This window comes from Poromitra crassiceps (genome assembly GCF_964638095.1).
Source record: "Poromitra crassiceps genome assembly, chromosome: 3".
Taxonomy (NCBI): domain Eukaryota; kingdom Metazoa; phylum Chordata; class Actinopteri; order Beryciformes; family Melamphaidae; genus Poromitra; species Poromitra crassiceps.
The window spans coordinates 94,585,598-94,602,379 of NC_139625.1; the positions used below are offsets into that span (position 1 = coordinate 94,585,598).

At 43.9% G+C, this 16,782-nt stretch overlaps 1 protein-coding gene across 1 annotated transcript in view; it reads right to left on the reverse strand.

Moving 5' to 3' along the window:
- LOC310773373 (SAM and SH3 domain-containing protein 1-like) overlaps positions 1-16,436 on the reverse strand; it is a gene marked incomplete at both ends in the record, with an annotated part of 66,327 nt that extends 49,891 nt beyond the window's left edge. The window contains one exon of the mRNA XM_083633240.1: positions 16,147-16,436. Coding sequence (XP_083489366.1) covers positions 16,147-16,436 — 290 coding nt within the window. The remainder of the gene's footprint in view (positions 1-16,146) is intronic.
- Positions 16,437-16,782: the final 346 nt, after the last annotated feature.

Genomic DNA, 16,782 nt, shown 5'->3' on the forward strand with positions numbered 1-16,782 from the left:
GACCTGGCTGCAGCCGTCTGCAGCTTCAGTGGCACTGTGACGTCAAACCGGACAGCGCTGACGGTGATTGGCTCATGGCTCTCGCAGGTTTGGCTCTGATTGGCTCTGCCAAGCAGGACCCGGAAGCGCTGTCTGCTCGGAAAGTTTGTTGTGATGGATGCTGAATGGCATGAATTACTATCGCTTTTCCTCTCTCTCTTATGTTGAAAGAATGTAAACAATAATGCATGAAGAGATGAGATCAGCTGTGAATGTCTGGCAGAGGGAGCCAGGTAATATACGACCTGGCTGCAGCCGTCTGCAGCTTCGGTGGCACTGTGACATCAAACCGGACAGCGCTGACGGTGATTGGCTCATGGCTCTCGCAGGTTTGGCTCTGATTGGCTCTGCCAAGCCGGACCCGGAAGCGCTGTCTGCTCGGAAAGTTTGTTGTGATGGATGCTGAATGGCATGAATTACTATCGCTTTTCCTCTCTCTCTTATGTTGAAAGGGGATGCATTTCCTTCTCTGGAACCAGCGTTGCCAGACGTACGATAATTATCGTATTTGTACGATAATTTCGACCTCTGTACGATGTACGATCAATAATCCCAAAATCCCCCAAATGTACGATAATTTCATCATTTTGTGCTGGGGAGGGGGCGTACGATAATTTCACTCCAAAAACGATAATTTTTACCCTCTGGTACGATAATTCAACATTTGCCATCTGGCAACACTGTCTGGAACGTTGGGTGCAGGTGACGGTAAAGTCTGTATTCGGCTCCGTTGTGTGAACGTGGAGTTTGGCACGTGAAGACCGCCGCGCCGTGTTGAAGGGGATTCGGCATGACACCGGGAAACGTAGTTGAAGAAGGTGCGCTGCCTCGCTGATGGATCGCCTTCCGCGTTTGTCGAGTCGATTTGGCCCAGGAATATTGACTGATGATGCCATCTGGCTGGCCGTGGAGACTCTGCTTTGGCACGGAGGCTGTGATGTGACGATAGCATGTCTGGTGGACGCTGCTAATCGGTAGCAAATCACGCAGTCGCCGTCTTAATCGGGTGGATTGCAGATCTGGATTGCGGTGAGTTTGGCTATTGGAAATGGTAATTCCAGCGTTTGGCAAAGTTTAGAGATGTGTAAAGTGTGTGATGTATGTGTGCTGCCTGCACAACCTGTCTGTCGACAGATCGAGACAAACAGGGTGAGGCAGGTTAACCAGGTGTAGTAATATTGCCACGTAATTAGAGGAGTGGTTTAGAGGGGTGGTTAGGAAGTTGGGGGAGTGGTTGAGGCGTGGCCCAGCTCCTGAACTTAAGTTAAACGTTAACTTTCATTTATTTTACAATAATTTTTCCTACCCGGAAGTGGTCCGCTTGCTACTGTGAAGTCATCAGTAGGCTCTGTAACGTTATCCTCGGGAGTCGCGCTTATCGCTGGGGGAAAGACCTCTAGCCGCCGGGGCCGGATGAAACACGTCCTATTAACAGGTTATGTTTGTTTCTAATTGATTAATATGTTTCTCCACAAACGCGGCAATGTTTTGCAAGACACCGGTTCTGGATGAGCGTCGCTGCCCCCAGAAAGCAGGCCCGCCCACAACACTCATGATTGGTTCTCTGATGCAAGGCTTCCAACAGCACCACCTAACGTTATGAAAATATTTAAATAATAATATTCTCAGTCTTAAGGTAGTGAAACGGATTAAGACTGAGAGCTGAGTCTAGGCTGTACCCAACATAATTCTTTCAAATGCAAATATTCTATTGGGGTTTTCCCCGAATCTTGGAATGTCTGCTAAGAAGCAAGTGATGTTTACTCTAAGAATCTCATTGTTAGGTGAAAGTAAAAAATGCAAATTGAACTTGCTTTGACAACCAATACTGTGTGGAGGGCCACATATAGTATATTTTGAGAGACAAGCTGAGGGCCGCTTAAAATCGGTCCACGGGCTGCAATTTTGACATGCACTGGCATAGACAGTACAGTACAAATCTTGTAGTAGTAGAAACTAGTAAACAGCGACTTCAGTGTTGCAGTATTGCCGCCTACTGGTTTGTACTTTGACGGCAGCTTGTCGGCGGCTTTGGTGAGAGAAATCTCTGATTGGCTGGTCAGGGGTAGCAAAATCACTCTCATTGGCTGGTCGGGGGTAGCGAAGCAGGAGGGCACAAAAACGCTCTACTCATTTTCCAACTTGATCTCATCTAATCATTCCAAAACAGCGATATTTTCACAGCGACATGCCTTTCGGAAAGACCCTCCTCCTGCATGATATCACCCATTTAGAGCAGTTTCTCCTTCTTTATCAGCTCCGCCTCTTCCTTTCAGCAAAAGAGCAGACAAGAGCCGACATACGCCCGTGTCATTTGCAACTGTTTATCAGACATACAATCACGATTAGAAGTAGCTATATTACTAAGCCGTTTAAGTGAGCAAAATGGTACTGTAGGCAAACGCTACTTTCTATTTAATGTTTTCAGGTCTCAGGCAGGCGCAGGACGTATGTGCTAGCTGCCTGTGGGCTGTCGTGTTTGTGCTGTGTTCAAATGCAACTTTTTGGCCCTGACACAGGAGACGTAAGGTGACGTATCGGTCGGCGTCTCTATAAATCTCATCTGCTACAGCCACTGGATTTGTAAATGACCAATCACAGCGGGAGAGAGGGTTAAAAATAGGGAGACTCCCGTGAAAATTGGGAGTGTTGGCAGGTATGGTGTCCAATGCGTGGCCCCTTTGCTTGCTTTATGTAAATCAGTAATTGCCCACCCCTGCTAGGGTGTCTGGGAAACGTAGTTAACCAGTCTATTAACAGTAGCGTGAATGTATTGTAAACACTGAAGAACATGGGTGAGATTTGCTGTGAATTATCCATAGTGTTGTGAAATAAATTCATGCATAATAATCGTGAAATGTGGATTTTTCTTCTTCCTCAGACTAGAACCGTACGATCAAAATCTATAATCGTTGCATCCCCAGACACATTATACTAATGAATAATCTGAGACACTCCCACCAGAGATATATTTGTGTACACTATATCCATGTATTTAACTCTTATATTTGTGTGTCTTAAACTGTACCTGTGTAATTGTTGCACTTTTATTCTCAGGTTGTCTTTTTAAATTCTGGCAGGGGGACTGCCAATGGAAACTAGCCTCTGGCTACAATTGGGTACTTTTACACTATACTGTGTTCATGAATGTACATGAACTGTCCCTCTATATCAAATAAAATACAATACAAGACCCTTGAACCTTGACATTTTGTGCGCCTTGCGCGCTCATTTCTAGGGTCCACGCAAGTTCGTGCATGTGCCACTCTCTCCCGTGCCTGTCTCTCTCTGTCTCTCTCTCTCTCTCTCTCTCTCTCTCTCTCTCTGTCTCTCTCTCTCTCTCTCTCTGTCTCTCTCTCTCTCGCTCTCTCTCTTTCTCTCTCTCCCTCCCTCCCTTCATGTGTGTCCACCATCCTATACTAATCCTATAATAAGAATGCAAAGTGTGTGAGTGAGTGAGCAGAATTGTTAGGCCACAGCTTTGTCATTTTACATTCGATCACACTGAATCTCTCAGGAAGCGTAAAGAGCACCCCTGCGGGTGACCTAGCCAAGACGCATTTTTTAATTAGGTAATTAATAGGGCTGGGCGATATAGCCAAAACATTTATCGATATACAATATTTCATATCAGCCGATATCAATAATTATTCATCATTTTTAATTACCTATTTACCTACAAGATTTTTTTTTTTAACTACCGGTACTTTATTTTGAAGCACAAATTGAGTGTTGCAGCTTCAAAGTAGCCTACAAGAATACGTCTAGTCAACCACTTGATATGATTGTATCAAGATTGTCTTTTTTTCCCCATAACTTTTCCAGGGCCTTAAAATTGTATTTTAAATTTCCATGACTTTTCCTGACTTTTCATGATTGTATGAACCCTGCATATAAAAGCTGCTGCCTGGTACACTTTTTGTGAGGCGAGATAATGATGAAAAAAGGACGGACCATCATACAAAATTTTTCCTTTTTCAAAAATACAGTTGAACTAACTTTAATTTAGAGCCCCGATACCGATATATCTGTACTGATATTGGCCTCATTTGGTGTTAATCGTCATATCGGTATCGGCTTAAATGTTTGCTTATATGAAAAAATATATACACAGAGCACACAAGTTGCTGGTGTGATTTAAAACTAGTGTAATGACATACTTTGTCCAGCAGAGCGCGCCTAATGGCCCAACGGCCCAGCTGCACTCTCTCTCATCTCACTCACATTCACTCCCTCATGTTGTAAGCAGCAGTGGGCAGCTTTCTTGTGTACAGCGCCCGGGAACCAACTTCAAACGTGGTCACTGGTCAGATGACAATCTTCTGCATGTTTTTAATAGGGGTCCATACCAATCTTGTATGGTGCCCCAGGGGAGCACGGGGAGAACAGGCAAACTCCACACAGAAAGGCCCTTTTGACGAGATAGCCCACCTGGGCAGTGTAGGCACTGTCAGGACATGGGGGGGGGACACCCTCAGCACCCACAGCGTCCCAGGTGAGAATCGACCCCATGACCTTCTAGCTTTGAGGCAACAGCGCTACCACTGCGCCACCGTGCCCCCCTAACAGGAGAGAGTGAAAGCTATTACCAACTATATGCACTATATTCTCTCCTTGGACTAACTTCTAGTTATTGGAATCCTAGTGAAATCACACAATCTACTCATTTTGCTGCGCCCCCTCATCAAGCTGACGTTGGAGTATAGAGGACCAGCTGCAGCCAGCAAGGCCCCAAGTCGAGGAGGACGCGTTAGTATATTTCAGCCTTTAGTACTTCTCAATGTGTCAGTGAAGCTCAACCAACACCTCAAACAACACATGCAGTGCAACACCACCGCTGTTACTGACTGTTGACTGGCAGCATTGAACCAGATATTACTGTTTGTAATTGTTGACATTAATGTCACATTAACAGAGAAATACTGGTAAACACCATGTTTTGATCATCAAGAAGAAGGAAACACGTTTCTCATTGGAGTTCAATCTATTGAAATATGATGATAGCCTGGAGTAGAGAATAGAGGAGAGAAATGCAGCTGGGTAGCAGTGGTGGAATGTGATGTAACATTACATTTACTCAAGTAGGCTACTGTACTATAGGCTAGTGTACTGTAGTGTAGGCTACTGTACTGTAGGCTACTGTAGTGTAGGCTACTGTAGTGTAGGCTACTGTACTGTACTGTAGGCTACTACTGTACTGTAGGCTAGTGTACTGTAGTGTAGGCTACTGTACTGTAGGCCACTGTAGTGTAGGCTACTGTACTGTACTGTAGGCTACTACTGTACTGTAGGCTAGTGTACTGTAGGCTAGTGTACTGTAGTGTAGGCTACTGTACTGTAGGCTACTGTAGTGTAGGCTACTGTACTGTACTGTAGGCTACTACTGTACTGTAGGCTAGTGTACTGTAGGCTAGTGTACTGTAGTGTAGGCTACTGTACTGTAGGCTACTACAGTGTAGGCTACTGTACTGTACTGTAGGCTGTACTGTACTGTAGGCTACTACTGTACTGTAGGCTACTGTAGTGTAGGCTACTGTACTGTACTGTAGCCTACTACTGTACTGTAGGCTAGTGTACTGTAGGCTACTGTACTGTACTGTAGGCTACTACTGTACTGTAGGCTACTGTACTGTAGGCTAGTGTACTGTAGGCTACTGTACTGTAGGCTACTACTGTACTGTAGGCTACTGTACTGTACTGTAGGCTACTGTACTGTAGGCTACTGTACTGTACTGTAGGCTACTGTACTGTAGGCTAGTGTACTGTAGGCTACTGTACTGTACTGTAGGCTACTACTGTACTGTAGGCTAGTGTACTGTACTGTAGGCTACTGTACTGTAGGCTAGTGTACTGTACTGTAGGCTACTGTACTGTAGGCTACTGTACTGTAGGCTAGTGTACTGTAGGCTAGTGTACTGTAAGCTACTGTACTGTAGGCTACTGTACTGTAAGCTACTACTGTACTGTAGGCTACTACTGTACTGTAGGCTACGGTACTGTACTGCAATGTTCTAGCCTACTTTCTACTCCACTGCCTGCCCTGCATTGCAACTGTAGTTTTTTTTGCATGTAAAATAATATATGAGCAGTTCAAATGAACTGTTATCTAAATTGCCATCTTATTATTGGTCTCGTTCTTTTTGTCTGAGAGCCTTGTATTCTTTATTGAAGTCAACACTCAGCAATTGACTGAAACTACGACAGTGACATTGGTTGTTATTCTTTATATTCTTCTTCTCAGACAGTGCAGTTTGACAACAACAATAATGTGAACATTTATTTAATAAAGTCATTTGTGTGTACTGTTACTGTAGCAATGCATAGTCATATTGCTGCAAAATCTGTGCAAAATCCACATAGAAACATGTCTATTTTCATTCCAGCTCAAACATTCACTATATTGGCCATATCTGTTATCAGTGATTTCCCCCTCCTCTAAAATCGGTAACAAAATATCCATCCATATCGGTCGGGCTCCACCTTAAATGACACACAATTCGTTTGATTATATTTGAAATGAATAACATTTTGATTAATCAAAACAACCACAAGTCAGAAACACAACAGCATTATGCTGTGAGCCTGTTACGATTCAAAATACTTAGGCTACTACCAACACTTAACTAGCCTGTAAAAAATATATATAATAAATTAACTAGCCTGTGCTCCACTACTGTACTGTACTGTACTGTACTGTACTGCACTGTATTGTACTGTACTGCACTGCACTGTACTGCACTGTACTGTACTGCACTGTACTGTACTGCACTGTACTGCACTGTACTGTACTGTACTGTACTGCACTGTACTGCACTGTACTGTACTGTACTGTACTGCACTGTATTGTACTGTACTGTACTGCACTGTACTGTACTGTACTGCACTGTATTGTACTGCACTGTACTGTACTGTACTGTACTGTACTGCACTGTATTGTACTGTACTGTACTGCACTGTACTGTACTGCACTGCACTGTACTGCACTGCACTGTACTGTACTGCACTGTACTGCACTGTACTGTACTGCACTGTACTGAACTGTACTGCACTGTACTGCACTGTACTGTACGGCACTGTACTGTACTGTACTGCACTGTACTGTACAGCACTGTACTGTACTGTACTGTACTGCACTGTACTGTACTGCACTGTACTGTACTGCATTGCACTGTACTGTACTGCACTGTACTGCACTGTACTGTACTGTACTGCATTGCACTGTACTGTACTGCATTGCACTGCACTGTACTGTACTGCACTGCAGCTGCACTGTACTGTACTGTACTGTGCTGTACTGTGCTGTACTGTACTGCAATGTACTGTACTGCACTGTACTGCACTGTACTGTACTGTACTGCACTGTACTGTACTGCACTGCACTGCACTGTACTGCACTGTACTGTACTGTACTGCACTGCAGCTGCACTGTACTGTACTGTACTGTGCTGTACTGTACTGCACTGTACTGTACTGCACTGCACTGTACTGTACTGCACTGCACTGTACTGTACTGTATTGTACTGCACTGCACTGTACTGTACTGTACTGGACTGCAGCTGCACTGTACTGTATTGTACTGCACTGTATTGTACTGCACTGCACTGTACTGTACTGTACTGGACTGCAGCTGCACTGTACTGTACTGTATTGTACTGTACTGTACTGTATTGTACTGTACTGCACTGTATTGTACTGTACTGCACTGTACTGTACTGTACTGCACTGTGCTGTACTGCACTGTACTGTACTGCACTGTACTGTACTGTACTGCACTGTGCTGTACTGCACTGTGCTGTACTGCACTGTATTGTACTGCACTGCGCTGTACTGTATTGTACTGGACTGTACTGTACTGTACTGTACTGTACTGCACTGTGCTGTACTGCACTGTGCTGTACTGCACTGTATTGTACTGCACTGTACTGTACTGTATTGTACTGGACTGTACTGTACTGTACTGTACTGTACTGTACTGCACTGTGCTGTACTGCACTGTGCTGTACTGCACTGTATTGTACTGCACTGTGCTGTACTGTATTGTACTGTACTGTACTGCACTGTACTCTACTGCACTGTGCTGTACTGCACTGTATTGTACTGCACTGCGCTGTACTGCACTGTACTGCACTGTATTATACTGTACTGCACTGTACTGTACTGTACTGCACTGTATTGCACTGTACTGTACTGTACTGTATTGTACTCCCCTGTACTGCACTGTATTGTACTGTACTGTACTGCACTGTACTGTACTGTACTGTACTGTACTGCACTGTACTGCACTTTATTGTACTCTACTGCACTGCACTGTCCTATACTGTACTGCACTGTACTGTATTGTGTTGTACTGTACTGTACTGCAATGTACTGTATTATGTTGTACTGTACTGTACTGCACTGTACTGCACTTTATTGTACTGTACTGCACTGTCCTATAATGTACTGCACTGTACTGTATTGTGCTGTACTGTACTGTATTGTGTTGTACTGCACTGTCCTATACTGTACTGCACTGTACTGTACTGCACTGTACTGCACTGTACTGTACTGCACTGTATTATACTGTACTGCACTGCACTGTACTGTACTGCACTGTACTGCACTGTACTGTACTGTGCTGTATTGTACTGTACTGCACTGCACTGTACTGTACTGCACTGTACTGCACTGTACTGTACTGTGCTGTATTGTACTGAACTGCACTGTACTGTACTGTACTGCACTGCACTGTACTGTACAGTCAACCTAGTGACATCATCTAGCAGTGCCTTAGTTGGTGAAAAGCTGAAATGTTGTTCACCTTTCTAGCAAATCTAGATAAATGTCAGACTTGAAAGCAGTGTCCTGTCTTGTCTGAGATGAAATGCGTCATTATGATCAAATGTGTCATGTCCTCTTTAGTGCTCAATTCAGATTTTTTGCTCAGATCTGATTTTTGTGTGGCTGTTCACATGATCTTTTAAAAAGTGGCCAATATGAGATTCCAGTGTGAAGTGACCCGCATGCGGCTGACAACTGGGTTTATCACCCAAAACAGCGTCAGCTCTTTGTAAAACAGGCAGGTGATCCGACCACAACGTTGGTTTGAGACTTTAGCTTCTTTGAACTTTGCTCTTATCTTTTCTCTGACACTGCTGCCACATTCCTCTGTGGCTCTGTTCAGCCATTTCTTTCCATTAGGGCTGCAACTAACCATTGTTTTCATAATCGACTCTTCTGTCGATTATTTTCTCGATTAATCGATTAGTTGTTTGGTCTATAAAATGTCCGAAAATGATGACAAATATCATTCAGTGTTTCCCAAAGCCCAAGATGACTTCCTCAAAATGTCTTGTTTTGTCCACAACCCAAAGATATTCAGTTTACTGTCATAGAGGAGTAAACAAAAAGATAATTTTGACTTTTTTCTTAAAAAGTTACGCAAAACGATTAATCGATTATCAAAATAGTTGTTGATTAATTTTCTGTCGATCGACTAATTAATCGATTAATCGTGTCACCCCAAATACACTGACTTGTTCCATCGCAAGGTGTTTGTAATGGCAGAATGACTTCCTTGGCCCTCAGCCAGCGTAGAATAGTGACGAATGTCAATCTACATGTAGACTCTAGACTCTTATCGTACAGTAAAAGTCTGCTGAAGTCTGATACGGGTCACATGTCTGTTCACAGAGGTCACATTACAACAAATCTGATGTGAATCTGATTTAAATCCACTGATGAAAGTGACCCTTGCTAGTCTGGGCGGTTCCATGGGCGGAACACACCACGACATCCGCCGGGAACCAAAGTGCAGCTGCGCTCAATCCTTGTGTTCTGTTCAGAAAACATGACGCGAGTATCTACCTACTACTATTATTAGATAGCTACCCAGTCTACAAAACAAACAAACAAACAAACAACTAAAACCAAATAATGGTATTGTCACCTGACCTGACACACCGGCCAAAAGGGTAAAATGGGGGAAGGAAAACACTGTGGTACACAAAGACCACCAGTGGTTGCTGCTTGGTGGGCTACTCTTCTCCTTTTAGACTTTACACTAAACACTAGACAGCAGTTAGTGTTTCACAGATGTGCAAGAGATGAAGATAGACACAGCATTCTGTGTTAAAGGCTAAATCCTTGATCCAAATAGGAGTATATAGGCTCACCACAGAAAGACAAAAGAGAAGAATGGATTTTAGTTTCAGATCATGAAGTATGTGCTTTGTGTTTCATTAATGGTTGGTCGGGGCACCTGTTCGGGGGGAGAGGAATAGTGTGATCTTCCCACGCTCTATGTCCTGCCGGTGAAACTCCTCACTGTCAGGTGAAAAGAAGCAGCTGGCGACTGCACATGTATCGGAGGAAGCATTTGCTAGTCTACAACTCTCCCCAGATCGGCAGAGGGGGTGGAGCAACGACCGGGACAGCAGGGAGAATAGGCCAAGTACAATTGCGGAGGAAACGGGAGGACGTAGTGCATGGGAGGATGATGCAATTCCCCCCAGTTCCCCTCCCCCAGAACAGGTGCCCTGTTAATTTGTATTTATTTGGCGGACTTACTCTTGACAAATGGTTGGAAATCGGTATAAAACACACGTAGGCGGCATTCACACACAAAGCGCTTTTTTCAGTCAGAACGCTATGAAAATCATGTTGAGAGCGCTTCCATTGTGCACAAAACACAGCGCACGGAGCGGTTTTTTTGTGCTCCGTTTGTTTTCCCCTGTAGTCGCGTGCAGTACAGATCAGAACACAACGACCACATGGATGGTAACCAGCTAGTTTTGTCTGTTTGATGTTGCTCACTGTCAACATGAAAGCAGATTATTGCTAATTCCTGCAGCAGCAGAGGTTGAAAATCCCTCAGGAGGAGAAAAGGTAGGAAGAGTGAAAAAGACAATCAGGGCGCTTTTCCTTAATGTTCAACTTTTTTCAGCTTAAAAACGCCCACAGCGCTCCTCCAAAAACAACAGACGCCACCAGCGCTGAAACGCCAGGTGCCTTCATTAAAAGAGGAGCACGTCTAGCGCGTCCTTACATAGAGAATGAATTGCAGAAAGACGCTGGCAGCTCCAAAAACGCTATTGGTCTGAATGTCCCCTTACAGAGTCCAGTCACAATAGTTAATGATCTCACTCACAAAAAAATATGTTCATAATTTTGCATTGTGACCTTTTGGATCTCATATTTTACCTTGTAACACTCTGCTGTCTTCCTTTTATCCATATGTACAGCACTTTGATCGCTTCTGTGTATGAAATGTACAAATAAACTTGCCTTGCCTTACCTCACTTTAATTTACCTTACCTGACCTCAATTTACCTTCCTTTAGCTTTTCATTTCCAACACATCACATGGCTGTAATAAAGCCTGTCGACACTCTCATCATGTCAGTGGGAGGATGTGAGGAATTCAGACCTGCTCTGACAGGTTGAATCAGACCAGCTCCAGTTTGATTCAAACAACAACACCACACGGTGTGTTTGGGTAGTGTAGAGACAGACAGATAGACAGACAGACAAACTGGCAGACAGACAGACAGACAGACAGACAGACAAGACAGACAAGACAGGCAGACAGACAGACAGACAGACAGACAAGACAGACAGACAGACAGACAGACAGACAAGACAGACAGACAGACAGACAGACAGACAGGCAGGCAGGCAGGCAGACAGACAGACAAACCGGCAGACAGACAAACCGGCAGGCAGACAAGACAGACAGACCGACAGACAGACAGGCAGGCAGACAGACATACGGACAGATAGACAGACAGACAGACAGACAGACAGACAGACAGACAGACAGTGGGTGTCTGGGTAGTGTAGGGCAGAGGTTCTCAAATGTTTTTCAGCCAAGGACCCCTTACAAGATAGAAAATATACCGGGGACCCCCTCATTCTGATTTGTGATTTTGGGCTAAGCCTAATTGTTTCCATGGTAACGGGCTTGACTCTTAAATTTATAGGTTTGTTAGATTAGAATGTAATTCAAGTATTTTAGATTTAAAGCATAAAATATTTTCATTGAACTATGAAGCTTTTGCAAAAAAAAGACCCATTTGAGAACCACTTGTGTAGGGGTCCACCCGCTATGCCAACCACCCCCAGTGCCGACAGCCCGCAATGCCAACGTTAGGTTTAGGCATAGGGGGTGGGAGAGGTTAGGTTTAGGGTCTGGGGGAGGTTAGGTTTAGGTAAGGGGGGTGGGAGAGGTTAGGTGTAGGGTTAGGGTCTGGGGGAGGTTAGGTTTAGGCGTGGGGGGTGGGGTGGGGTGGGAGAGGTTAGGTTTATGCGTGGGGGCTGGGAGAGGTTAGCTCCAGCTGGTCCCCCGACACGCTGCACACCGCCTCGCTCAGCTGGTTCTGCTTGTGGGCTATTGGCATTGCGGACTGTCGGCACTGCGGTCTGTCAGCACATAGACGCGGCACCCTTGTGTAGGGAAAATCACTCCTTGTCTTCAGGTGGGAAGCCGGTGGCGTGTGAGTCCTGATCGTTGCACTAGCGCCTCCTCTGGTCAGCCTGTTTAGGGGAAGGGGAACCGGGGGGAATAGTGTGATCCTCCCACGCGCTACGTCCTGCCGGTGAAACGCCTCGCTGTCAGGTGAAAAGAAGCAGCTGGCGACTGCACATGTATTGGAGGAGGGGCATGTGCTAGTCTACAACTCTCCCCAGTTTGGCAGAGGGGGGTGGAGCAATGATTATTTTGTATATCTTATATTTATTATAAGATATTATTCTATCTTATTTCTATTCTATTGTGTTTGACACTGTTTACTACTTGCTATGTCTTGTAATGGAGCCCCCTATAAGAATGTCACGTGTATAGGCTACTTGAATCTTGAATGTTCAAGATTCAAGATTCAAGATTCAAGTTTATTATTTGTCCCAGAAGGGCAATTTGTGTGCAAGCAGATCTAAAAAGCATAGCGAATACATGAAAAAACAAAAACATGGACAAATTAAAACAAACATGGAGCATGTGCAGCAGTTTTCCAGCAGAAAAATGGATCAAGTAAACACAGGATAAAAGTAAAGTAAAAACACACCTCAAGGGATCTGTACAATGTACTTAAAAGTAGTAAAAGACACGTACATGAACTTAAAAGTAATAAGAGTCCAGGACTTTTTGAGCTCGCATAAATAGGTAGGTAAAAAATAAATAAAGATATATCTCGAATATAAAATATATAAAGAATATTAGTAGCAGCAACATTACCTACCTAAGAAGAGAGACAGAGAGAGAGTGCATCATCTCCTCCGCCCAGCAGCGCTTAAGCTGCATGAGAGAGACAGAGAAAAGGGAGCAAGACAGAGAGAGAGAGAGAGTGCACTATCTCCTCCTCTCAGCAGCATTTAAAGGCCCATTCCGTTGGTTTTGGCGAGAAATAAATGTGCACAAAGTGTTTATTATTGGCACTGAGTGAATGCGCCTTGACGTAACTTAAAAATGGCGACCAGGGGCGTTTCTCTCAGACCAGCCGTTCAGAAGTTACATGGAAAAACGCAGTTTCGAAGTGGAGAGCATCTCCCGCCACAGCTAGAGGATGTGACGTCTCGCGCGTTCACGCGCTCAGGCAGCTCCTCCAGGAAACAGCAATGAATACAACCGTAGAAGAAGAGCGGGACAACCAACAGGCAAATGTTTAGCGAAGCAATGGCGTCCGCGAGCAGCAGCAAACGACCAGCAGGAACTCAGAGCCCACTAAAAGCTCAACCAAAAAAGAAAAAGCCGCAAGTTTTATCCAGCGAAGCCCGTCTGGCCCATAAACTTGCATCAGGAAACTGGAACAAAACCCGAATCACCATCGGCTATGCTTTTGCCCCATGGAGAGACCTTCGCTCGGTTCTGAAGATAACCCGATATGGCTCATTTCCTATTGAACTGGTAAGAACACATTTACAAAGATTTAGTGAATTTGATTTTAGCGTCATAGAAGAGGATATCCTTTACTTAGCAAACTAAGGTTTGCGGGGGGCTCAGTCATATATGCAATAGTAACGCTAGCTATTTATAACGCTACGTGGTTGTAGCTATTAGCTGTTTGGAGCCGAACGCGACTCGGAAAAAGACTGACAAATATAGTGTTTCTGACTGTAGCATGCTAACAACGTTGTCACGTTAGTTTGTTGTCCATACTAATACTAGCGGTGTTGGAGTTTACTGTGTTCTCAGACTTTTTTTGAGCCAAAAGTGACGCATAAACTGTAAGCTTGCAACGTTAGCTTGTTGTGTTTGTTTGGAACCAGCTGACTTTACAAAGAAGCTCGGCCGTAGCGTGGTTGCATGGTAAAGCATTCCCAATCTGACTAGCGTTACATTTATTTTCTAGCTACAAGAAGCTGAAAAGTAAGGGGCCAGCAGCGTCAACTCCAAGAAAGAGGAAATCTCTTCAATTGACCCTCCAAACATCACCTATGGGAGAAGAATCTGCCTGGTTAGTTTGTTTTCCCTTTCAAACTACCAACATAACTATCTGCATGATCAATAAGTAAAATCTATATACTCTGAAAAATGCTCATGATTTGTCAGCATTGTACAGCTGGATTATGTGTGTACCACAGCTGCACACACAGATAATTGATTGGTTGAAACTAAATTGATATCTCAACAGGGAGGATTTTGGAATAGCTGGGGTTGATCCACATCCTGAGGACACGTTTCACCGCTCCAACTGGACTCCCAAGACGGAGAGGTCTGAAGCCAGGTGACCCGCGGAGTCTGGGACCTATTACAGGGGTCCTGCCCCCTCCAACAGCTGAACTGGTCAAGGCACAGATCCAAAGAGGACAGGTATGTCAACCGCGATCCTAAAAGTCATCCCTGATCTCTCACAAGGAGCCACCGAGTTTCAATATGATAACAAACAACACATACGTTTCATTTGTCTGCCATGTAATTCCCTTTAGACATGCTGTACATCAGTGGTTTTCAGAATGTTACCATGCCAAGGACCCATAAACTCACACAAATTAGACCACAAGACCTCGATAGCAGTAGTACTTTGTTTACTCATTGTGGCACTTGTGGATGGTATTTGATATATATATATATATATATATATATATATGAAATAAACTACTGTGTTTTAGCCGGGGAACATCTGGGGACGCCACTTTGAGAACGTTTGAGACATTCACCTCTTCCTGCAGAATCTAATATTCTGTGGATTGGGTCAGCACTGATTTCATTGGCTCAATTTGAGTCACTACTATAAAATAATACCCTGCAATAATGACACTATGGTTACACATGTATGCTGATTAATTGTCTACTTTTGTTTAGTCTTTGTGGTTGGAAGCCTGCACCCACTTGGTTTGAGAAATACTGGTGTTGGTTCTAATATCTTTCTGTCTCTCTCTCCCTGTGAAGGACATGGCTTCAGCATCTTGGACGGGAGACTGCGAGAAACAATAAAGGCTTGACAGTATTGTTTACTGTTCCTCAAATGGTTTATTGCACAAAACTTTATAAATACTTTGTAACAAATCAAATTCACATGTGCAAAAAAATGTAGACAGAGACTTTGTCTCTTGTCCACGTGTTAGAAAAAAAAAAAGATTGTTTACAACACCAGAAATTGTTTATTAGACAAAACATTGTACATACTTTGTAAGAAAAGAAATTCACATGTGCAAAAAAAAAGGTAGGCAGAGACTTTGTCTCTTGTCCATGTTTTAGAAAAAAAAAAAGATTGTTTACAGCACCACAAATTGTTTATTAGACAAAACTTTGTAAGAAAAGAAATTCACATGTGCAAAAGAAAAGGTAGGCAGAGACTGTCTTTGTCCGTGTGAGAAAATAAAATAAAAATGTTGGGAAAAAAAACCTTTCCTTTCAGTTATTGCACTGGCCGAGAAACACTGAACAGCAGTCTCTTTCTGTTGTATAGCCTAACCCTAATTGAAATGTATTTTTGAGGTACAGAACACACGCAAGAAGATGTCAGGATATTGTCAAATTGAAATGTCTTTTTGAGGTAGAACAAAAACACACAGGAACATCTCAAAGGGGAAAATTCACCTAAATGGTGCTTCCTTGTATCCGACATAATTCCCAAAGGGGTCAGGATATTTGTCTCTGACCCGCCACACACAGCAGCTAGGTATGACTTGCCGGTTCCCCCTCCCCAGACGTCCGTGTTGCCAGACGTTGAACTGGCGGTAAGCTGAGTACCAGTACTGTTTGTTATCGGCCCCTAGGTCCTGGCTGTCGTCTAAGGATAGAATGTCATTCCAGTTTGTGCATCTGCACCATGCTGGCTGTCCTCTGTCTGGCAGTTGTGGTCCTGGTTCGGCTGCCCGGTACACCATGATGTCCAGCATCACCCCTGGAAGGCGTTCAACCACCATCTGGAGGACTTCATCCCGCTGTTGCTGGCTCAGTTGTTGCAATTCAGCCTGCATATTGAGCAAGAATAACATGTTTAGAATGGCTTTCAAATGGGTGTGTAATCTTGAACCCTAACCCTCAAAAGGCTGGTTTGAGTCTCAAACCTACATTTGACGTATGCAGATTTGCAAGTTGTGAAAGACTACATTGGAAGATGAGATAACAGGCTAAGCTCACTGTTTCAAATGGTAAACCCCAATTACAATAAAGTAGGCTACAAGCACTGTCAGCCCTAATACCTCACATATAAAGTAAGTTTGTAGTTGGGGACATTTGTCTAACTGTCATTTGAAGTTGTCTTAGCAGATCCATAACAGTTTTCCCTGATAATGTAGTTAGTGCCTTTCTAAAACATCAGCT